This window comes from Trichosurus vulpecula, chromosome 8 (genome assembly GCF_011100635.1).
Source record: "Trichosurus vulpecula isolate mTriVul1 chromosome 8, mTriVul1.pri, whole genome shotgun sequence".
Taxonomy (NCBI): domain Eukaryota; kingdom Metazoa; phylum Chordata; class Mammalia; order Diprotodontia; family Phalangeridae; genus Trichosurus; species Trichosurus vulpecula.
The window spans coordinates 78,980,857-79,005,917 of NC_050580.1; the positions used below are offsets into that span (position 1 = coordinate 78,980,857).

General features: G+C 39.6%; 1 protein-coding gene across 1 annotated transcript in view; it reads left to right on the forward strand.

Moving 5' to 3' along the window:
• Positions 1-25,061, forward strand: part of TLL2 (tolloid like 2) — a 162,433-nt gene that overhangs the window by 127,657 nt on the left and 9,715 nt on the right. The window contains exons 12-18 of the mRNA XM_036735783.1: positions 164-309; positions 1,118-1,313; positions 11,387-11,512; positions 13,497-13,657; positions 15,988-16,168; positions 16,940-17,065; positions 23,035-23,162. Of these exons, the coding sequence (XP_036591678.1) occupies positions 164-309; positions 1,118-1,313; positions 11,387-11,512; positions 13,497-13,657; positions 15,988-16,168; positions 16,940-17,065; positions 23,035-23,162 (1,064 nt within the window). The remainder of the gene's footprint in view (positions 1-163; positions 310-1,117; positions 1,314-11,386; positions 11,513-13,496; positions 13,658-15,987; positions 16,169-16,939; positions 17,066-23,034; positions 23,163-25,061) is intronic.

Below are 25,061 nucleotides of genomic sequence, written 5' to 3' on the forward strand. Positions count from 1 at the left end.
TGTGATACTGTCAGAGCCAGCCGCAGGTGTCTTTAGGGCCCGTCCAGGTGTGTTAAACACCTATTTGTGGGTAACAGCATGCTGAGCATTGCCCAAAGCCCCGTCCCCTTACAGATCTTTTTGGAAGGGCATGTTCCTCAACCTTTGCTGTCTGTTTCTGAAGCTATATGTGGAGGAGAAATTCACAAAGATGCTGGCCAAATCCAGTCTCCCAATTATCCGGATGACTACAGGCCGTCTAAGGAATGTGTTTGGAAGATCACTGTTTCTGAGGGGTTTCATGTGGGACTGACTTTCCAGGCATTTGAGGTGAGCCATTCTGAAAGCTTTTTGACAAAAAAAGTAAAGCACATTTCACTGGTGCATTTAACAGACATTTATTAAGAATTTAGTATACGCAGAAGACATATCCAGACTAGATGTGATGTGTGTATGTATATATAGTGCATGTATATGTGTATATATCTATGCATACACATACGTGTGTGTGTGTGTGTGTGTGATTTGTATTGTAATTGTCAGAAATCTCTTGTTTTTGAACATTATTGGAGGATCAGAATAGGTATGACTGGTATGAGAGGTTCTTGAACTGATGAAAGGTGGGGCATCTTTCTTTCCCTGTTTATCATTTTGTTTAGCCTAATGTCTCCAGATTGGGGAAACCATAGCCTCTGCATGTAGCAGAATGGTTAGCTACGTTATGGACCTAGGATTTCATAATGTTTCTTTGATTTAATCAAAAACAGAGAAAGGTGTGTTCCTTCCACCCCCAATTAAATCCTAATTCTCTAGAAGAGCCATAACTAACAGTTATTGTACCTGAAACTGCCCAAATATACCTGGGGCAGGGGACACTCAAGTCAGTTTTTTAAATGATCACAGCAGACCCTGAGAGGTCATTACTGGAATGACACCCCGGATGGGAAGAGGGCAGGAGAGCCAAGCCCAGCCAGGGAATGGTCTCCCCTGGAGTATAGCTTTCAGCATGCCCCTAGTGCCTTCAGTATGCTGGATAGAACTCTGATCACCCTACCCTAGTTACAACTCTATTCCCAGGCCAAGGAGATTAAGGTTCTAGTTGGTCACCTGCTACTCTCTCTTATGTCTCTTCTTTCAGATTGAACGACATGACAGCTGTGCCTATGACTACTTGGAAATTCGGGATGGTGCCACCGAAGAGAGTGCGTTGATCGGTCACTTCTGCGGCTATGAGAAACCAGATGATATCAAATCCAGCTCCAACAAGATGTGGATGAAGTTTGTATCGGATGGCTCTATCAATAAAGCAGGGTTTGCTGCCAATTTTTTTAAGGGTATGAATTATTCCCTATCATTTTTAGCAACGACAGGATTTATTGACCTGTTTCCTTAAGGATCCCAAAGAACTTGGTGAACTTCTACACTGAAGGCAGCTAAATGAGAGGCCACTGTAGATGGTCCCTGAGGCATCTTCCAACTCTAATATTCTTTGGTATTTAAGGGAAGGAGTGATACCTACCAGGGCCCTTATTTTTTATATAGGGCTCTCAAAAGAGATACAAGCCCTGGAATTTACTGGCAGATCAACAATTAGAACTTAGTTTTGACACCTAAGATACATTATGATGCTCCTCAGCTGGTTTCGCATCTCATCCTAAGACAGTAAGTTTTTGGTGAACAAACTAACCACCATGGAATGGAATTAGGCCTTGATAGACACCTACCCAGGCCCCTCTCCTAGTCCATAACCAGTATTGAGACATGTATCGGTAGCATTAATTCTGAGACATCAATGTACCCTAAAGAGGGGGATAATCTTGGCAACGGTAGATGTTCTTTCAATCAAATTTGGAGGATGGATCTGTGGAGAGATTAAGGCTCTGGGTCAGAGAGATGCTGTGGGTCACCCCAAAATTGTCTTAGGGGCTCAAACCCAGTTTCTGCTCCTATGGGATTGTGCCCTCTGCAAGGTCTGTTTGGGGAGGCTGTGAAAGCCTTGAAGATCTTATCAAAATGGCAGAAAATCCAGAAGCCTAGAACTTGGGTTCAAATCTTAGTTTACTAGGTGGCAACCTAGTACCTGTGTGACCTTGGTAAGTGACATAAATCTTTTGGGGACTCTGTTTCTTCATCTGTAAAATGAGGGGGTTGGAACTGAGGTCCTTTGAGGTTCCTTCTGGTTCCGCATTTACGACTCTATTCCCGGGGCCCCAGGAAGGTAGAAGAGCACATTGACAGGAAGAGAACATGGCATGGGCTGGGGTTCTGGGCAGGCCTTAGTAACTCCAAGGCTAGAATGGCCAAGTAGCTCTGCCTTTGGCCTTGGTCCATCTCCCTTAAATATGTGGTATGTACTAGCCAGCTCCAGGAATGCCTCATACCCTGGAATGGCTGTGTGTGCATGTGACGATATTACATGCAGTGCCTACAGGTTGCTGTGAGAATCAAATGAGCTAATGTATGTGGGGGGTTTTGTAAACCCCTCACTTCCTTTCCTTAAGTCCCATCCTGCCCACTTTTCAAGTGTAAGAAGGTCTCTGGTCTTCCCCTACTCCTAAATTCCAATCCTTCCATCTTCTCCCAAGCCTAATTCAGTGACTAAGGCAGAGATACAGATGGATAGATAGATAGATACAAAGATAGATCGAAAGAAAGATTGAGAGAGAGAGAGAGAGAGAGAGAGAGAGAGAGAGAGAGAGAGAGAGAGAGAGAGAGAACGTTAAGTATTTATTATGAGTAAGGAAAGCACTTGGTGAGAAAGAAACCAGAGCCATCCAACTTTAAATAATTGAGTATGAAACTTAATTTTAAAATTCCTAAGTAAAAAACCAGAAGGAGGCAGCATGATACAGTAGAAGGGTGGCATCTCGGCCCTGGGGTCAGCAGGACCTGAGTTCAAATCCGGCCTCAGATACTTGACACACTTACTAGCTGTGTGACCTTGGGCAAGTCACTTAACCCCAATTGCCCTGCCTTCCCCCTTACAAAAAAGGGTAGCATCTTAAGTCAGAGGACCTGGGTTCAAATCAGTTTTGCCATCTTAGGAAAATATGACCTTGGGAAGATTACTCAACTTCTCTAGGCCTCAGTTTCTCGATCTTTAAAATGAGAGAGTTGGGATAGATGGCCTTCCAGTTCTTGATCTATGATGCTAAGTAGAAATAATTTCCAATATATTTTGGATGCCAGTCAGTGAACACGGCAAAAAAAAAGGAGGCCATGACCACCTTTGCAGAAATGACTGGCTACCCAATCCATACAGTCTTCTCTCTCAAGTCAGAGAGAACATAGTTGGGATCTTCCAGCACTTAGGAGGTCCTAGTCTGATCTGGAAGTGAAACCAAGGTAATGCCAAGTCCCTGACTCCACCTCCTCCCCCCTCCCCCCAATATGTATAGATGTATTTTTGAGGTGTGGGGATGATGGCGAGGCAGTTTCAATGAGCTTGCTCCGTGATAATAGAAATGACCTCAGGACTAGCCGGAACAAAAAAATAGGCCCTTGGTAAGAATGAAATGACCTTTTGGCCTGGGGATGGAGGGCAGAGGGGAGCCAGGAAGTCCTGGTTAATTTTCCAAGTCAAGTTAGTTTTTGATGCTCTTGTCCACTGTTTTTCTCCTCCTTTCCCATTCTCCTGTTTCATGGGGCTCCTCCACCTCACCTTAAACCCTGTGGTCTGCCCCAAGTTACTCACCATGGTAGTTCATCCCTGAAACATCCTATGCCCCAAAGTCACCTTGTTCTCTTCTATTGATCAAGGCTACGGTGACCTTAGAACATCTGCAAAGTGTCAGGAAAGACATTTGAGTAATTCACAGCGAGATATCGATGACTGATCCTCCCCTTCCCCTGCTCCCCACTCCCTTGACTCCCCATATAAATATCTAATGGGTAGAATTTCAGGCAGAATTGGGGAGATACTTGGAAGCAAGACCTAGACCTAGCCTACACCGGATACGTGGAGGAGAAACTCTACAAAGGAGGAGAAAGGAAGTGGGCTTGCCTGAGAAGGGGCCCCCCCATTTGGTTTCTTCTTCACACAGCAACCAGCTTTCTGTGAGGAAGCTAAAGCTCAGCCTAGCCCATCCTGAGCTTTGGCCATCAATGAAGAAGGGGCAAGTCCAACAGAAGAGGAGACGATGCTACACTCCCTTAAGCTGAACATGCCTTGGGATCCCCGTATCTACTCTTCCTTAAGTCCCAACATGGGGTGGATAGGCCTGTCAGCCAAGGAATGTTGGAAAACTTGAACCTGGGCTACCCTGCCACAGAAACAGAAACCTGGTCAGATCTGTAGGTCCCATTGGGTTATAAATCTAGGGTTCCTAACAAAGAGTTCACTAGAGCTTTTTGCTCCAAAATATTTCCCCTAAATCCCCTCTCTTCTCTATTCCCTCACCATCACCCCTTCTCCATTAATTTCTTCTGAGGGCCATACTATCACTTATCCCTAGGTCTCTGGTCTGCCAAACCAGTTTTTTAGGATAATGTTGGATCCAGGCCTAATAAAGCCATCTGGGAGCTCCGGCCCCCTTGAGAACTGAGACATTATCTGAGCTCCTGAGCTTCCAGCAAGGCCGTCCCTGGGCATTCCATAAGTGAAGGAGGGGAAGTTGGTCTTTGGTCCTTCCCTTCCTCTTATGCCTCATTATAATACGACATAATTATGACCAAACATCCCATTAAATATGTATTAAATTAACTTTTTCCTATGTTTTATTCAATTATGATTCTAAGTTCCTCATCTCATGTTTGGCCTTCAAAGTTTCTTGTCCATCCAGCATGGTGTTTGCTTATACTTTTCAGAAGTTAGCAGCACTGTTGCTTGTAGATTGGGTAAAGCCAGTTTACTTCATCTTATCAGCCAGGATCTTTTTAAACAGGGTCATCTCTGGGCTGTTCTCAGGCCCTTCTCAGGACAGTGGGTGCCAAGAGCATGTGTCAGGTTTCCTTAAGTAAAAAGGATGGGGAGGGTAACTACAAACGCCCTGCAAAGGAGGAGGACCAAGCTGAAACAAAACAAAGCAAAAACCAGTCTTGCTTTTATGCCAGTTGGATAGAGACTCAGTGTTTTGGGCCAATTGGCTAAGAACACCAGTATGTGGTGCCAACTGGCATTTGAGTCTATTTGCTGTTGCCAGATGGCAGGTGTTGTCTCAGTGTACTGTCTGATGGTGCCAGGGTGCTTACCAGCAAGTAAAACTCCTCCAATTTCTTGCTGATTTGGGAAATGATAGTAGCATTTGCTGGTTGGCAGTCCCCACCAGCTAACATAAGAAAATACCAACTGCTCTCCTAATACTGAGCCAGGTCCATCCAACTTCATGTCCTGCGACTGACGTGACAACAGGGGGTGTTTTGCAAAAAGACCTAGTACTCTCCATGATGTTGCTTCAAAAGGTTGGAAACTTGCCCTGAACATCCCCAGCTTTCCTAGATAACCCATGTAGTTAATTGGGATGTGGGGGATTTGGGAGTGGTCTCAAATTTCCATACTGATAGCTCCTCTTGGAAACTGATAGATAAAGCACTAGACTCCATCCCCATCACTTACATCCTGTGAATTAAGATTATACTTCACACTAAGGATTCTTTCTTGCCTTTGTCTGAGGTGCTGGCCCATCCCTACACCTGCACCCGACACATCCTTCTTCACCTTCTTATCATTGGTGTCCTGGGATTGCACAGTAACTAGGAAGTTTCCTCTTTCATTATATACCAGGTGGGCCTTGTTTTCCTACTTTTGTTGCTGACACCATGGGAATGAAAAGGAAGTAGGAATTTCTTTCATTAAAAACTAGGCTCCTAGTCCTGGTTTCCTTCCCCAACTTACTCAGAATCACTGAATTTCTAAGCTAGATGAGACCAGGCATCACCTAGTCCAACTTGTACCTGACCCTCATGACTTAAAGACCTTCACCCACTGCCTCCCAAGATGGTTTCATATATACATAGACATATGTATATGTATGTACACATGCATATATACATGTATATACACACATATATACATACACATACATATTTATTTTCCCCAATTTTATGTTAAAACAATTTTCTAACATTTGGGTTTTTTTTTTAGTTTTGAGTTACAAATTCTATCCCTCCCTCCCTCTCTCCCTGCCCTCCCTCCTCTCTGAGACAGTAAGCAATCAGATATAGGTTATACATATGCAATCATGCAAAACATTTCCATCTCATATATTTTTGAACCACTGTACTTATTAAGATGACTCTTGGTTTTTCCGATAGTCTCTCCACCCTCCACCTCATCTTAATGCAGGGTTGTAGCTATAGGCATCTTTGGAGCACAATTATACTTTGTCGCTACTGTTTCTCAGTCATCCCGTTATGTCCCACTCTTCGTGACCCTGTGGACAATACTACTCATGGGGTTTTCTTGGCAAAGATACTGGAGTGGTTTGCCATTTCTTTGTGGATTAAAGCAAACAGAGGTTAAGTGACTTGCCTAGGGACACAGCTAGTGTCTGAGGCCAGATTTGAAGTCAGGTCTTCCTGACTTCAGGCCTAGAGCTCGATCCGCTGATCCGTCTAGCTGCCTCAAATTTTTAAAGCCTACAGCACCCAGTATTCCCAGCTAGTCTCCCATCCAAGTGCTCACCGGGCCCTGACCCTGCTTAGCTTCCAAGATTAGACGAGATCAGTTGTGTTCAGAATGGTATGTCTGTAGAACTAAACTTTAGTATCATGGCATTTCAGGGCTCAAGATATGACCATAGTCATTTAATAGACCACTTTACAATTTATAAAGCGATCATCCTGTGAGGTCCTACCTCTGGTGTTTGCTACCTCTGTACCTCAGACAAGTCAGTATCTACCTTGTTTCCACAAAATAAGGGAACTCAGCTAGATGGCGTCTAAGGTCCCTTCTGGCTCTAGAGTCTAGTTCGATGACCTATGATCCTAAGATGGGAGTGCAAGTGTTATTATCCCCAGTGTACAAATGAGGAGACTTAGGTGCTCAGGTCTTTCCAGGTCACCTCTGACTATGCACAGTTGGAGAATACCATCAGTCGAGTTATACGTCATCCATCCAACTTGATACAGGTTTATAAAGATATGACTTACTCCCAACACAAGCTGGGGATAGCTCAGATTTAAAAGTATGAGACAAACTCCTTGTTTGCTATTCCCTCATCCCAGGTCGAACTACTTTCTCTGTCAAACTCATTCCAGGTCTCTTGGCTCGGGCTGTAAGAAAATTTCCTCCGCCTTCATGAGGCCTCCTGCTAGAGCAATGATATGTGTGAGTGAGTGTATATACATGCTGTAAGTTAGAATATGAAAAATACATTAAGAGAGGCATAAACAAAGTGAAATGACGGAAAAGTGAGGGGGAGAGATTGGGAGAGGCTTTATGAAGGAAGGGACATTAGAGTTAGGACTCAAAGGATGGGTAGTTTGGGAAGAAGTGCATTCCAGGTGTAGAGAACAATATGAGTAAACGAATGGAATGGAAATAATACCTGGTGAGATTGCCAAACAGCAACCAGTTTGGATGGAGGATAGTATTCATGGAGGCCAATTAACTGAAGAATTTGTTTGGAGCCAAATTTTGCAGGGCTTCGAATGCTAGTATACATAATGTTGACTTTATTTGGTAGTTGATTTGGAAAAATTCAAGATTTTTGAGAAGGACGCAGTCAGACCTATGTATTTGAAAAAGATATCTGTAAATAGTATGTAGAAGTAAATAGAATAGGAGAGATTGGAGCCAGGAAGACTAGATAGAAGGCTATTGTGCTTGCTCTAACCAGGTAAGGATCAATGAGGGCCTGAATGAGGATGGTGGTAATGGGAGTAAAAAGGAGGTGAGAATTGGTAAATCACTGAATGTAAGGACGGTTGCTGATCAGTGATGACTCATACTCGCTTCCTTTTAAAATATCGTCAATTTCATTTTTTCCCTTTGTGGTCGTGTTCAATGCTTGCTTTTTGAACAAAGCATTCAGGATATGTGGGCATGGGGTTTCTGAATAGCATGTGAGTCCCTTTCCTTTTTCATTTCTTAATCCTAGACCTTATCTTCTCTTTTAAAAATCTTTATTATGAATTTAACAGTCAACAAACAAACATTCTAACACAGAAAGAACAGTAACAGTATCATTGTACAGTATCAGAACAATCAACAGTATCATCAACAGTAACCTATTAGTTTTACAATATATACACATATTAAATTTAATAGGGTGGTAACAAAATTTCCATTTGTTTGTATCCCTTTCTGAGGTTTTTAATTTCGTCTGAGTATTAAAAATTTTTTGATGCTCTTTCCATTTTTTTTATTCCTGTTACTACCCGTTAATTTCTACCCATCTTCAATAAAACCCTATCCCCTTTAACAGTTAACATAGTCAAGCAAAGCAAATCAATGTATTAGCCAAACCTAAAAATGTATGTCTTATTCTGTGCTTTTAGTTCATTACCTCTCTGCCAAGGGGCAGGGGACAGGCTTTGTCATCATTCTTCTGGAGTCATGACTGGTCAGTGCATTGACCAGAGTCCCGAGGTCTTTCAAAGTGGTTTTTCTTTACATCATAGTAGTCGTTGTATAAATTATTGAACCATATTTTCCAGCATATTTTTAATCATTCCTTCCCTCTACCTGCTGTTGCACTGAGGATGCTGAATGTTGAGGTATATTTTGACTTAGTTGGGATGACCATGTAGAATTCTTCAACGATTTTCTCTCTGTTGATTCTTCAATAGAATTTCTCCATGCTGTTTTAAAATGTGCTTATTTATTTTGCCTCATTCTCTGCAACAGATGTTGGCACATAAGCTGTAATTATCTTCCTGGTGGTGTTTTTGCTTAGACCCACCATGAAACCAGCAAGACGAGATGACTGAGTGCCTTCCGTGAAATGCCTCTTGTTGCCGTTGGGTACACAATGAAACCAACTCTTCCAACTCCTTAATTTGTTTTTCTGAGGGGAACCTAAGAGTCATCTTTCCATTTAGATACAGCTTCCTCCTATTCTCCAGCTTCATTAAAAGCAAGAATGCTGTTATGAATATCATTCAGTTTCAATATCATCCACCAAGTATTTCAACTTAGTGGTGGTCAATTGGATATAATAATCATTCCTTAAGTGCTTACTGTGTGCCAGACACTGTGCTATAATAGAGAACCATTGAAGGTTATTGAAGGGGTGGGGGGCAGGGAGGGTGACACGACTGTATTTAGGCTTTTGAAAAAAAATCACTTTGGCAAGTGAGTGGAGGATGGAGTGGAGAGATAGAGACTTGAGGCAAGGAGACCGGTTAGAAGGCTTTTGCAGTAGTCTGGGTAGGAAGTGATGGGGGCTCAAACTAGGATGGTGGCTTTGTGAGGGAGAAAAACATTGTGTGTGTGTGTGTGTGTGTGTGTGTGTGTGTGTGTGTGTGTGTGTGTAGAGATGGAGAGGGAGAGAGAATGGGAGAAAGAGAGAGAGGGAGAGGGAGAGGGAGAGGGAGAGGGAGAGGGAGAGGGAGAGGGAGAGGGAGAGGGAGAGGGAGAGGGAGAGGGGAGAGAGAGAGAGGGAGAGGGAGAGAGGGAGAGAGAGAATGACCAGATTTGCCAAAGTCTTAAATATATGGGGTGAGATAGTAAAGAGCTGAGGATGACACTGAGGTTGCCAGCCTGGGTGTGTCTAAGCAGAATAAGAATGGCAGTTGTAGGTAGTTAAATAAAAATCTCACACTTAGAGTGTAGATAGTTTAATTTATGCTTACAAATGGTCCAAAAGCTGTGATTCTTTTAGCACCTTTTCTAGCCCTCTGCTCCTACAGAAGAAAGTCTCACTGGAATGAGAGCCATTTAATTTTTTTTCTTCAGTTGCCATGCCCAATAAATTTACCACCAAGTGGCCAGCTTGTCTGATCCTGGGGCAGCAGGTACAGTCTGTCAGTGAGGCAAATACTTGATGCCTTCTCAGCTTGGTTGTACCTATCAGGATTCACAGTCCACTGGCCTAGACTTTGAGCACCTGACATCATTGCCATGTTATGTAAAGCCATTGAAGTATGACTGTTATGGAAATTATTTACTGAAAGGTTAGATAAAATATAAAGGGATGATTGGGACTGGATAGTGTTGTGCTGATAAATGTTTAACAATGCCCCCCACACCCATACCCACACACACCCACACACACACAGGTTTACTTCAGCAATCACTATTTTGATGGATCTGTGGTCTGATCAGTGTAGGTACCCTTTCTGATGATAAGGCTTACAAACCATCTGCCTGAGTTGTCTGTCTTCATCTGTTCCCATCACCCCACCAAAAGGAGCCACTCAGTGATCTGTGAACCTTCCTCTACTTCTCTTGGTTTATTGGATTGTTTTTGGATCCCAAGGGGACACAAAGACTGGCCATCATTTATCCTTATGTGACTGGCCCACCTGTTTTTCTAGTTATAGAGCTCTCTGATGTCATTCTTTATATCACCCATTCCTCATATATAATGTATTGAAGCTGCTCAATTTTAGGAGACTATGACTCATGGCCATAAGATATCAACATAGATTATAGTATTATAGGATTGTAGATTTCTAGCTAAAGGGGCCTCAGAAACCTAATGATAATAATATTAGCATTTATATTGTACTTTCTATATGCCAGGAACTATGCTAAGCACTTTACAAATATTATGTCATTTGGTCCTCACAGATAGATATTATTCTTATTTTCATTTTACAGTTGAGGGAACTGAGGCAAGCATAGGTTAAGTGACTTGTCCAAGCTCACACTGCTAGTAATTATTTGAGACCAGATTTGAATTCAGTTCTTTCTGACTCCAGGGCCAGCTCTATCCACTGTGCCACCTAACTACCTCTTCTGGCCCAAGAAAGTTAAGTCAATAATCAGTCAACAAGTGTTGATTAAGCACTGACCGTATGATAGGTGCTATCCTATTGAACGAAGGGTTGAAAGTGACTTAGATAGTAAGTTGTCAGAGACAGAAGAGCATTGATGTTAAAGGGAGACATTTGGGATCATTAAAAGAACTACCCAATTTCCCAAAGAAAATGCAGCCTGCTTTTCTCCTCCTGTTAGACCAAACTCTGTCTAAGATAACTTTATCTGTCTATATCTATATCTATATCCATATCTATATCTATATCTATATCTATATCTATATCTATATCTATATCTATATCTATATCTATATAACTATTCATGGACAAGTTCTATAGATTCAGTCCCAAAAGTGAGACTGGTACATAGCTCTCAGGGTTTCCTTTAAGCTTTAATTATTAGTGAAACTAATCTTGGTGATGCCCCCCATTGGTACTTGCTTACATTTAGCTTCTGTGCTGCACTGGATGTGGGCAAATATAGGGAGCAAGGTCAATTAAGTTGGTGGATACACAATGATAAATTACCTTGTTCCCCTAACAGAAGTTGATGAATGTTCCTGGCCAGACAGGAATGGGTGTGAACAGCGCTGTGTGAACACACTAGGCAGCTACAAATGTGCTTGTGATCCTGGCTATGAACTGACAGCTGATAAGAAGACTTGTGAAGGTCAGTGGCTGGCAAAACTGTAATAGGAAGTTGTTGAGGGTGAAGATTAAATGATGAGGAGCAGAGGTATGGAGATGGAGGAGTTGTTTAGTAGAAGTATTCATTCTTCAATTGAGGTTTTTTTAAAGTTATTTTTAACATTAAAAAAATTTTTGAATTCCAAATTCTCTCCCTCCCCCAGCCCTTCCTGCACCCATTGAGAAGGTAAGCAATATGATATCAAGTGTACATGTGAAATCATATAAAACCTTTCCATATTAGTCATGTTGCAAGAAAAATAAAGTGAAAAAATCATACTTCAATTTGCACTCAGAGTTTATCAGATCTCTCTGTGGAAGTGGATAGCATTGTATTGATCGCAGTAGTTAAGTCTTTAATAGTCAATTATTGTTACAACATTGCTGTTACCATGTACAATAATCTCCTAGTTCTGCTCACGTCACCATGCATCAGTTTATATAGGTCTTCCCAGGTTTTTCTGAAACCATCCTCCTCGTTATTTCTTATAGCACAATAGTATTCAATTACAACGATATCCTGAAACTTGTTCAGCCGTTCCCCAATTGACAAGCATCCCTTCAATTTCCAATTTTTTGCCACCGCAAAAAAGTGCTATAAATATTTTTGTATTTATAGGTCCTTTTCCTTTTCATTTGATTTCCTTGACATACAGACCCAGGAGTGGTATTTCTAGGTCAAAGGGTATGCATGGTTTTATAGCATAGTTCCATAGTTTGGGCATAGTTCCAAATTGTTCTTCAGAATTATTGGACCAGTTCACAGCTCTACCAATGGTGCATTAGTATCCCTACTTTTCCACATCCCCTCCAATATTCATCATTTTCCTTTTCTGTCATTTTAGTCAATCTGATAGGTTTGAGATGATACCTGAGAGTTGTTTTAATTTGCATTTCTTTAATTAATAGTAATTTAGAGCATTTTTTCATTCGATTATAGATAGCTTTGATTTCCTCTTCTGAAAACTGCCTGTTCATATCCATTGACCATTTATCAATTGGGGAATGGTTCTTATTTTTTATAAATTTTACTCCGTTCTGTATATATTCGAGAATGAGTCCTTTCTGATGAGAGTTGTAATAGTGATTGAATGATTAGGGATCTGGGAATCATGGAGTATGAAGCTCATTTATGAAAATTGATAGTGTTTAGCCTTGAAGAAGAGGAGACCAAGGGAAGACCAAGTCCAACTTTAAATTTTAAATGGCTATGTTGAAGATTTGTCTTTGTGTTTTAGGCATAAAGCTTTCATGTCAAGAGTTTCTCCTCTTATTGCTGACCCAGGGAACTTTGCCCTCCACTGCTTGACCTTTTACTATTTCCTAAACTCCTCTGAGCACTGACAACTCAAGGAACCAAGCCTGCTGTCTTTACTGGGTCCCAATATTCAGAGACCCAATGAATTCACATTCTAGCTCATTAATTTATCAACATAGACAAGTCATATATCCTCTCTATGCCTCAGTTTCCTCATCTGTAAAATGAAGGGGTTGGACTGGATAACTTCTAAGATCCTTCGCAGCTCAAAATCTATAACCCAGGGTTCCTGAATACCCACCATTCTGACACTGCCTCTGTAAATTGATGCCTTTTTCCAACACTGCCTTCCCTCCTTCTCTATCCCCTATCTCCACGCACTGTAGACTACAAGAATTCTAATGTTTGTCTACTTGGAAAAGAGAATAACCATATTCAAAATAATAAACCAGGGTAATTTGAAGTGTGCATAACAAAAATCTACCTGGTCTAGTTTGAATAGTGCTAAAATGGGCTCTCTTCAGGGATTTCAAAAATGGTAAAAATATTTTTTTTAATGTAAACATCCAAGCAGGAGTCAGGGGAGGGGTTAGATGAACCAGATGACTCAACATTTCTTTTCCCTGAAGAACATGGGAAATGCCAGGACACAGCAGTCACTTAGAGCTTACAACTCCTTGACATATGTATTTGCTTTTCACCTCTGCAGTGGCCTGTGGTGGCTTCATGACCAAGCTTAATGGGACCATTACCAGCCCTGGATGGCCTAAGGAATACCCCACAAATAAAAACTGTGTGTGGCAAGTGGTGGCTCCAACCCAGTACAGGATCTCCCTCCAGTTTGAAGTGTTTGAGCTGGAAGGCAATGATGTAAGTTCCTTCACTTTGAGTTGTTGGTGAATTATCCAGAGAAGACTCAGAGCCAAAGGAGTCCCAGAGATAGCTACAGACAGGGAGTGATTCTTCCCTGGGATCCAGCAGAGAGGCCCTGTTGAGTTTTTCTAACATTGAGATCTGGATTTCATTGCATTCTCTCTGTGTGACTCTTGTCATCTGAATCCTCCCCCACCATGAATTCTCTTGACTAGTTTCTAGTGACCCACTAACCACTAGTGTGGGAAGACTAGTAGAGAATCAGCTGAAGAATATAGGAGACAAGAAACTGCCCAAAGGAGAGAGTACCTACATTGGGGCCCACCATGCGTGGGGTAGGTGTTCTGTGAAAGAAGTAGGGATGTCCCTCCAGCAGTGTAGACTCTGGAATCCAGATGTAAGAAGGAATGGAGAAATGAGGTTCACTTTAGCTGGAATAATATCTTGCACATCATAGCCTCTTACAGTCATAGATTTTGAATCAGACAATTAGATGGTCAGGGGCCATCTAATCATACCCAGAGAAGTTAAGTGATTTGCTCATAGTCACAGAAAGGAAGAGTAACAGACTTGAGATTCAAACTCAGATTCAGGTCTCCTCTGGTACTCCAAATCCACCTCTCTTTTGCTTTCCCCTGCCCCAGTTGAATTATTATGATATAAGAAGGACACAAGACTTCTCATAGGGTTCAACCTCTTAGGACGTAGTCCAGAATAAAAGGTGGGGCTAGTTACCTGTCCTGTAGCCAGAGAACTAAGTATGATGAGTAGGCATTGACCAGACTTCCATGTCTCAAGATAACTTTAGGACTCTGTACAAACCTGAATATGAAGTCAGACTTGTGTTCAAATTTCTGCTCTGCTGCTGAGAGAATGAGAGATTCAGAACTTGAGGCCACCTTAGGTGTCATTTAGCCTACCACTCACTCTCTTAATTTACAAATGAAGAAACTGAGACCCGAAAAGGTGAAGTTTGCCCAAACTCACACAGGCATCAAATGGCAGAACTGGGATTTGAACCCAGGTCCTCTGATCCCTAAATTCAGTGCTCTTTTCACTGTATTACAATTCCATTTCTAAGGCTTCTTGGGCCTCTAAATGTTATGGTCCTGCTTCTGCCTATCTCCATGTGTCAAACGAAGAAGCCGTCACAATTGATCATTAAGATCTTTTCTAGAACTGAATTCTCTGGTCCCTGTGAGGAGTCATTTAATCAGGAAAGCTGTGTTAACTACTGAGGCACACCTCTGATCAGACAGGTGACCCCTTCACAGTACCTTGCACATAGCAGCGTGATAGGAGAATTTCTGGCTTAACTTTCTTACCACCATTTACTTAAGATAAGTCTGTCACACAGTTAGCTAGAGTCTGCAAAATCAAGCTTGCAGTATGAACTCCAGGCCCAGTGTTAACTGTCTAGTTTCCTGTTTTACCTGATAAAAATCTTCCCCTTCTGCCATCTGTCATTATTATCCTTTATTTGTTCTTTGAAATTCCATTGTACCCATCCTGCGTATGGAACCAAAGCCTGTAGAAGGCTGCTGAAATTGAGCTGTGGACTCACAGGTTTTTTTTGTTCAGTGATCCAGCGCTCTGTGTGTAATATACTGCAGTTTTCCCATAGTTCTATGTCATTGATTGTATGATTGGCGACAGTACCTAATCGACAGATTCTGGGACAATTTTTACATATTTTTTTTAGCACTTAATGTCTATTGCATTGAATTGGAGTCTATGGACAGATATATGGGCCTGCCCCATAAAATGATGATAAAAATGATGACAGACTCCTCTGGCAAACAGATCAGATGTTCACCATCACTTGCATTTTAAGTTAGTGAGAGAATTCTTGTCAGAACACGTATCATTCATTACTGTGATGCCTGAGGCTGTTAGAGCCCAGTCAAGCCTCTGGGTTTCAGTCTTTTAGGCAGAATATGACTATAATTTGGCTTCAGGAAACCTTGCCTGAAGCCATCCCTGAGTTTTTATTATGAGGTGGAGGGACTCCCGGGTTCTCAAAGGCAATGCCAGGTTCTTGTAGGTTCTCCAATTTGCAGTTCAAGAATCTGCCTAGTTAATTTCAGAGAGGCTCATTTCCAGAAGTTGGGCCCTAGGGAAAAAAAAAAGTTTTTTTTGTTTGCTTGTTTTTGCTGTGGCAACTCATGATGAAGGTCTACTAAGGTGCAGAAAGGGCTGCGGTCTGTGTTGGTGGAGGGAACATCTACACTGACAAGTTCTAGGTCTTTAGGTATTAGCTCTGAAAAAAGGAACAGCAGCAGTGAGTAGGTGAGAGCAGCCAGAAGTATCACCCTCCTCTCTTGCAGGTTTGTAAATATGATTATGTGGAGATCCGAAGTGGGTTGTCCTCTGATTCCAAGCTTCATGGAAAGTTTTGTGGCTCCGAGAAACCAGAGGTGATTACCTCCCAAAGCAACAACATGAGAGTGGAGTTCAAATCAGATAACACTGTTTCTAAACGAGGCTTCAAAGCTCACTTCTTCTCAGGTATGTGGATGTTTCAGATAGGGATTCCTCTCCTAAGAATACAGGAAGTTTTAGATAAGAAGAAGGGCTTAGATAAGAAGAGGGAATTTCAGGTAGAGAAACTTTATGAGCAAAGACATGGAGGTGGGAATGAGCATGTTATACTGGTAGGATAGTAAGAGAGAAAGTGTTGTCACCTGAATGGGCTTTCTAATTTCTGAAGGACAGGGATGAGATGGATCTAGTAGGCAGATGGCCAATCAGTGAACAATCCTAAGCAGAGATTCGAGAGGGGTAGTGCATACAACCCCATAGCTACACATTACCATCAGATTAAGTAACCTATGGACATCCATGAGTATAGGTGCAGAAACCCACATACATCTGTTAGGTTTTTCTTTTAATGTATTGATTAGTTTTGCTGATTTTTTTCTGTTCCTCTTTTTATTCTTTACAAAAAAATCTTTGGTATTTTTGGAAAGAGAAGGGGAAGGATAGAGGGGGAAATTCAGGCTATGTAAAAAACCAAAAGATATCAATAAAAAAATCTATTTTAAAAAGAAATTCTTAAAACCTTACACGAACAAGTACAAATGAACATGATGCAAATGCATGTTGAGTAGACATTGAGTAAAGAAAGGAACCAACATAATGAATAGTCTGTTGGGAGGAGCCAGGGTAGACTTTCTGGAGGATATCAGGTTTGAAAAGAGTTTTTAAAAGTTGGGGATGGTTCATAAATGGGCAGTTCAGTGTCATTCATCTCTTGGAAACGCACACTTTCCTTTTCAGACAAGGATGAATGCTCTAAGGACAATGGTGGGTGTCAACATGAATGCATCAACACATTTGGAAGCTATGTTTGCCAGTGTAAAAATGGGTTTGTGCTACATGAGAATGGCCATGACTGTAAAGAAGGTAAGGTCTCTTACTATTTCTATTTTTTTTATTTTGGTCGATTTTTTTTTTCAATTAACAAGTATTTGTTTTCTTCCTCCTCCTAGCTCCCTTTTGTTTTTGAGTCATTTCAGTCATGTTCAACTCCATTTGGGGTTTTCTTACAAAAAATACTGGTGTGGTTTGCTATTTCCTTCTCCAGCTCATTTTTACAAATGAGGAAACAGGATTAAGTGACTTGCCCAGGGTCACACAGCTACTAAGTGTCTGAGGCTGGATTTGAACTCATGAAGATGAGTGTTCCTGACTCCAAGCCCAATGCTCTTTCTACTGTGCCACCTAGCGGCCCCTAGTGCCCTCTACTGCAAAAAGAAACAAACAAAACTAAAACCTTTATAGCAAATATGCATGGTTAAGCAAGAAAAAAAAATCATTGAGTTTACCATACCTAAAAAATGTATCTTGTTTGTCTATCATTTCTCTGACAAGGGGTGGATAACATTCTTTATCACTGAGCCTTTGAAATCACGATTAGTAATTTAATTGATCAGAGTGCTAAAGTTTTTAGCCATTTTTAGAAAAGTTCTTTTATTAGGCAAGAAGTCTTGATGTTAGGGCATTATTTCTAGCTTTGTACCCTACTCACTGGGACATCCTACACTCTGAATTTTTACCTCTAGAAATTTAGTGATTGTTAACAGTAGAAGTGAAGAATTTAGGAGCACCTTCAGTCAGTGCCTTGTAAAAAACGGTTATTCATAAAATGTTTGTTGATTTCATTTCCTTATCTGTACATTTAGCATAGGAACCTTCCTTCAGCCTCCTTCCCTGAGTTGTTCGTGTTCATAAAGTTTAGAGTGGAGAGTGACCTGAGAGGTCATCTAGTTCAACTTCCTGAACGATACAAGAATCCCTTATTCAAAATCCCTGACAAACGGCCATTCAAGGACTCCCAGTGGGGTTGTCTACTTAAGGGAAACCATTTCACCGTTGGACAGCTCCATTGATAGAAACATCTCACACTGAACTTAAATCTGCTTCCTTATGTGAGAGATAATTCCTTCAGGCTCAGGAGGGATGAAGTTAAAAGTCAAGTTTATTATGCAACTGCAGTGGTGGGTGTCTCATAGAACAGACATACCATATAGAAGCAAGAAGAAGCCCCAGTCACAAAGTCCCTTCCCTGTTTCCCCATTAGCTGGGTATTACAGGGAGTACAACTTCCCAATACCCCATTACACAGTTCCCCTTGATATGTACCCCTTCCTGCCACATGCGTTATATGACCATTAAAATGAGCCTTTACTCCTCCCAGAGGAGAAGTTAGTGTTCATGAACTTCTTGCGCATCAGTATTCCAAGCAAGACTTAACTTTTTCCCTACTTAACTGACTTCTAGCCTCTAAACAGGATAAAACCAGTTGGATCCTGTTTTGCCCATTCTCTTCTCTGTGAGACTTAACTCCTCCATTATATCTCCCGTTCTGCTGACTGTTATTCTGAATTTATGAAGACAAATTTCTCCATTATATCTCTCAAATTCCTCCTTCTTCTTGCTAGAAGATAATCTAGTACTATTCTATGTTGATAGTGTCCTGGGTTAAAGGCCTTTATGGCCATAGGTAGAGGAATGGCACTTGCTGTTGACAAGAGAGGCAATTCCTGGGTTTACTTTGAGAACAAAGGAGAGACTGTTCGCCCTTAGGTATGCTGATTAGCCTAAATCAACATCCTCCCCACCACTTTCTTTACAATCAATTATTTTCCAGCATTCACTGCTAGTCAAAGACTTTCTGGTATGTATGGATCTCTAGGTTTCATAAGTCATGTATTATATGATTTCTGTGGAAACAAAAGTTTTAATCATCTCTTACAACTATAATGTCTACTCATTAGCTGTCCTACATTCACCTTCTAGAATGACAGAAAAAAATTCACTATTGGCCCAAGTCAAGTTTCTTGTCTAGGTGGATTGAATAATGTTTATATTGCATTTGGACCTAGGGTGAAGGGTTGAATACCTTGTGCCATGGGCCTTATAATTAAGATCATCATATGCCTAAATTACATGCCATAGGGAGATTGGAAAGGGAGTCTAGAACTGCTCTAGCTACTGTAGATTCTGAAGGTTCTCCATGGAACAGATCTAGAGAGGGGAGAACAAGGAGGAGAAGTGAAATCTTTACCAGAAAGTCCTCTTCCAGGATTAGGGTCCATGGAAGACCCAGAAAGAGGAAACAGAAAAGAGGTTGGAGCCATTATAATTGTTCCATCCATCACTATAGTCATTGCTAATGACTGCAAGTTCCCATTAACAGAGACAAATCAAAGGAAGGGGAGAGTCAAGTGAGTATGCCCATCACATCTTTTCCAAATGTATACCACTCCTAAAGCTATGAGCAGGGTCCTGGCCACCAAGGTTGGAATGCCTGCTTTGAGATTTAGAGTTGGAGTCCAAACCTAATGTAGAGAGATGAAGCACTGGATCAAACGTACATATTCTTCATTGACTGTTCACCATTCGTTCCCATACATGGTTGGTAAGGACATAGTGTGTGCACCATAAAATATGCTTCACTCAAACTCAAGGCTTAACACTCACAATTGCTTAGTTATTACTGGATTTTATAAATTGTGCTATGGTACCTAAAAATAATAACAATAATAATAATAACGATAATAATAATAACAAGAATGACAATAACACCAGCAACTGACATTTACCTGGCACTCTAAGGCCTGCAAAGCATTTAATAGATATTATCTGCTGCAGCTTCACTCCCCTACCCCATTAGGATCAGGCATGAGAATATAGACAAGATAGTCTTCCTGCCACTGCTTTATTCATTGCATGGGGGGAAGAAAGTCTTAAAGTCTCCTCTTAAACCAAAGGTCATCCCTCTTGAGATATTCTTTTTTAAAAAAATCCATAGAAACGATAAGGGTGGCAGACCTCATGTGGAAGAAAAAGAGCAAGTCAAAGATAAGTTCCCCACCACAAGGAAATTCTGCACTATAAAAATCCAAAGAGCTACATTAGGGGAGTGTGCAACATACGTGATGGAAGATATATCAAAAGATTTTTTAAAAATGGATAATAAATATATTAAAGGATTTAAGAGAAGGTTATAATTCTTTAAAATATCTATAATGAAGGAAGACTAAAAGGAGGAATTTACAAAAATGCAAAACAAAGGATGAAAAGCTTCAGTGGAAGAAATGAAGATCAGAGGAAGAATAATTGAATAAATATTAATGAATAATAATAACTGACATTCATATAATTCTTTAAAGTTTTCAAAGTACTTTATATACATTGTCTCATTTCATCCTCATAATAATTGTGTGAGGTGAGGACTATAAATATTATTATCCCCATTTTACAGGTGAAGTAATTGAGGTACAGAGAGATTAAATCACTTGCTTATACTCACACAGCCAGTAAATGTCAGAGGCTGTATTTAGAACTCAAGTTTCTCTTGATTTAATTTAATGCTCTCTCAACTGTGCCATGTTGCCTTCCCAAAACAAAAATAAAAGAATAAGTCCATGATATCATAGAATTTTTGAAAAATCAATTGATGTCAATATAGAATAAAATTATAGACTTCAAAAAAAGATAAAGGAACTCAAACATCAGATTAACTGGGATCACAGAGGGTACGAGAAAAAATACTTCATGTTGGAAGAAATAATCAGGGGAAAATTTTTGAAGAATGCACAAGAAGAGATATCAATCCATGAATGGAAAAAATTCTTAGGACCTCAGCATAGAAAAATCCAAAACCCAAGCCTTTAAGTGACATAATTATTAAATTTCAAATTGATAAAGACAAAAAAGTAAGTCCTTGAAAGGCCAAGAAAGAAAAAAACTCGTGATAAAATATAAATTGGAATGTCCTCAGATTTTAAAAAATGTGTATTTTTATTTAATTAATTAATATTTTCCAAGCACATTAAAATTTTTTAACATTCATTTGAAAAAATTTTTGAGTTCCAAATTCTCTCCCTTTCTTCCATCCTTACCACATCCCATGTCCCCACATTTTAAAGCAATTACACAAGAAAAAATATATTTACTGTTTTTTTTTAAAGAAGGACACATACATAAAAAGATTGGATTGGATGGAACAAAGAATTACTAATCCCATAAATCTGAAAATTTTGTTTGAAGCAGAACATTTAAACATTAGATATGCCTCAAAGAATTCTTGAAAAAAGCATTCAATGAAAAAAACTTACAAAAGTCGAAGGAAGCTTAATATTATCAAGTCAAGAAGTTAGAAAAAATAATAATAGGAGAATATAAACCTGTCAGTATCTTCAGTTATGAATATAAAGCTATGTAACTTTTTGTGAATAAAATGAGAACAAGTAAGAATTTGAGGTGAAATGTGTATTATAATTAATAAAAAATAAAAATTTAAATACCCTTAAAGTTATAAACTAGAAGCAAAAAGCCAAAAAAAAGGAAGAAAAGCAGAAGAATGGATGATTTCTAAAGGACAACTCCTAACTTTAACTAAAAGTCAAGTCTCAGGGAATCACACATAGTTAATAGCTTAAAAAAATGAAAAATTAATTAGTTTAAAATTATTATTTTAAAGTATTAATTAACTAATTTAAAAGTAGAGGTAGTTATGGAAAAATGAGACAGATTTACAACCTAGATAATATTAAGAACAAAACTGGAAAAAAATATTGGGAGATCAATTCAATTTGGCAAACATTTATTAAATGATTATTATGTGCAAGGTGGGATACAAACAAAAAAATTGATACTCTTTGTTTCAGAGAGATTATACTCTTACATTCTAAGTAGAATTTAATACAGTGATTAAATGTAAAGGGCTTGAATTCACCTATTAAAAGGAAAATAACTGCAACTTGAATTAAAAACAAAATCCACTAGTATGTTGTTTACAAGAAAAACATTTAATGCACAAACATATAGCTTAAAATTAAAAGACTTATGTAAAAGAGTTTGTGAAATTGCATGTCCAAAAAAAGTAGGACTGGTAGTATTGCTATCAGAAAAGCTGAATTTAAATTAGAAAGCATCAAGAAAAACATTAAATGTATCATGTAATGCTGAGATGAACTTTAAATATAGAGTATATAAGTATATTTAATTTATACACACCCAAGTCTTTGGTAGTTAAATAAAAATTAATAACACTACAAGAGGAAAAAGATAAAAATAATAGGAGACTACAATGTTATTAAATATGATAGATCCAGTAAAATAATATAAAATAAATAATAGTTATAATGTGTTTGATAACCTGGAATTAATTTATATATGGAGAGAAATAAATGAATGAAATAGCAAATACATCTTTTTTTTTTCAAGTGCACACAGAACTCTCAGAAGCTTATCACTTACATGCATATAAAAAAGCTCTGAAAAATTCTTACATGTGGGTTAGTCCTATTACTCCCTTTTATTCCTGAGAAGAATAATCTAATAGAGCACTTCAATTCAACAAACATTTATTATCAATTATTTGAAAGGTGAGAGTTAGTATTGTATAGTAAATAGAAAACTAGCCTGAGAGTCAGGAAAACCTGGAGTTGAGTCCCACCACTCATTCAGACAAGCTATGCAACCCTGTACAAGTGACTGAAATTCTCAGTGCCCCCCAAGACATGCTGTTATAACTTAAAGAATAATTGTGAATCTGCTTTGGTAGAATGAATTTCCTCATTCAACTTCTAGCCCCCCTCCTCAATAAAATCACAGGTTCAGAACAAAAATAAAATTTTAATCTCACTAAAACAAATTTAATCCTCTTTCAGATATTGCTTCACAAATAAACACAATGTAAAACAAAAATATGATATATTTATCATGTTTCATAGGAGAGGCAAACACAAAGTATAATGAGAAATCCCAGGAGGAAGAAATTAAAAGAGGATGAATCTTGGAGGAAATCATCTTTATATCAGTTGGTGCTTTCCTTGAACTGAATATGTCTCTTTTTTTCCTAGCTGGTTGTGAACACAGGATCAATAGTGCAGAAGGAACAATGGCAAGTCCAAACTGGCCTGATAAATATCCCAGCCGAAAAGAGTGTACCTGGAATATTTCCTCCACTCCTGGTCATCGGGTAAAAATTGTGAGTTGCTTCTATTGATAGGAAAATACCAACCAAAGAAATCTACTGTTTTGTTTCAAGTGAAATTTTTATGTCAAGCCCATAGTTCAAGCATTCCCTAAGCAACACACTAAGAAAGAAAGTGTTGTGATCAAAAGTATGAAACCTAGAATTGAAGGTAGTTCTGGAACCAAATGCTGGTTTTGCCACATACTTTGTGATTCTTGTCTCATTGCTACATCTATGCATTCTCTTGAATCATGTAGGTAAAACAATTATCATATTGCCATATTGCCATCTGTTTTATACTTCTAAATAAAAAAAAACTCTTCTGATCTTCAGGATTAGCAGAATGTCAGGGAGGAGTATGGGGAATATCTCTGAGTTTTATTTTGATAATAGTGAACATTTATATAGCACTTACTATGTGGTAGGCACTGTGCTAAACACTGAACCAATATTATCTAATTTGATTCTCACAACAATCCTGGTAGGTAGGTGCTGTTATTATCCCCATTTTACAGTTCAGAAAACTGAGGCAAGCAGGACTTAAGTGACTTGCCCAGAGCCACACAACTGATAAGTGCCTGAGGCTGGATTTGAACTTGGGTCTTCCTAACCCTAAACCCAGTCCTCTATCCATTGTACCCCACAACTACCTCTAAATGGAGGAAAAACAAGGAAAAAGAACAACAGGGACAAGAAATGACATTGAATAGAGGGGGATAATCTTTACAACTATAACACTGATGTCAGTGATTTATCTTCCTTGTAGGATAGGTAAAGAGGGATGTAGAAGGGATATGTAATTCTGTAGGATTGAAAGTTCCTTACCCAGAATAGTAGTAAGAATGTCTCAAGTCTGTGTAGCATTTTAGTTTTCAAAACATTTTCATTTTCATTATCTTATTTGATCCCCCTGGGAGGTAACAAAACAGATATCCCCTCCATTTTACAAATGAGTAAACTGAGAGCCATAATGTCACATGAACATAATGTCACAGCTTGTTGGAGTCTCTTTCTCTCAGGACAGATTTCCCCAATGTGTGCATTTCAAACAAACAGGCTCATAATAGTCACTGAATATTGTCTTAGTCTGAGGAAATATTAATTTTGAGGCTTTGTCTCTGCCTTGGTGATAACATACTTTCCTATACTTACAGTCCTGTTGCTGTGTTTTTTGGGAAAACACTTAGTAGCTTCTCATTTGCAAATGATTTGCCCTTCCTTCCATTTTCCACTCCACCACAAAACCCTCTGGCATTCAAAGTCCCTCATGACCTAATCACTTCTCCCTCACACCTCTCCAGTCTGCTTTCACCTTATTCCTCACTCTGTTTTCTTCCGTCCAGTGATGCTGGCCTCCTGGCTGTTCCATAAACAAGACACTCCATCTCTTGGCTCTGTACATTTCTTGGCTGCCCCCATGATGGGAATGCCCTCTCTCCTCATCTCTGCCCTACTAGCTTCTTTTAAGTCCTGACTAAAACCTCATGTTCTACAGGAAGCCTTTCCCAACACTTCTTAATTTTCATGCTTTCCCTCTCTTAATTATTTCTATTTATCCTGTATATAGTTTGCTTTGTATATATTTATTTGTACGCTGTCTCTCCCATTAGATTGTAAGCTCCTTAAGGGCAGAGACTATCTTTTCCCTCTTTTTGTATCCCTAGCACTTAGCACAGTGCCTGGCACATAGTAAGTGCTTAATAAATGCTAATTGACTGACACAGGAATCAGACAGCTTGAAGAATCCTTGATAGCCTTGTCCATAATATAAGTGAGAATAGCTTTTATGGACTCGGAGTCTGGAGACCTGGGTTCAAATCTCGCGGCAACACTTTCTAGCTGTGGGATCATTGAACCACTCAGAGGTTTCCTACAGTGTAAAGTAGGAATAATAGCACTTGACACTGCTTA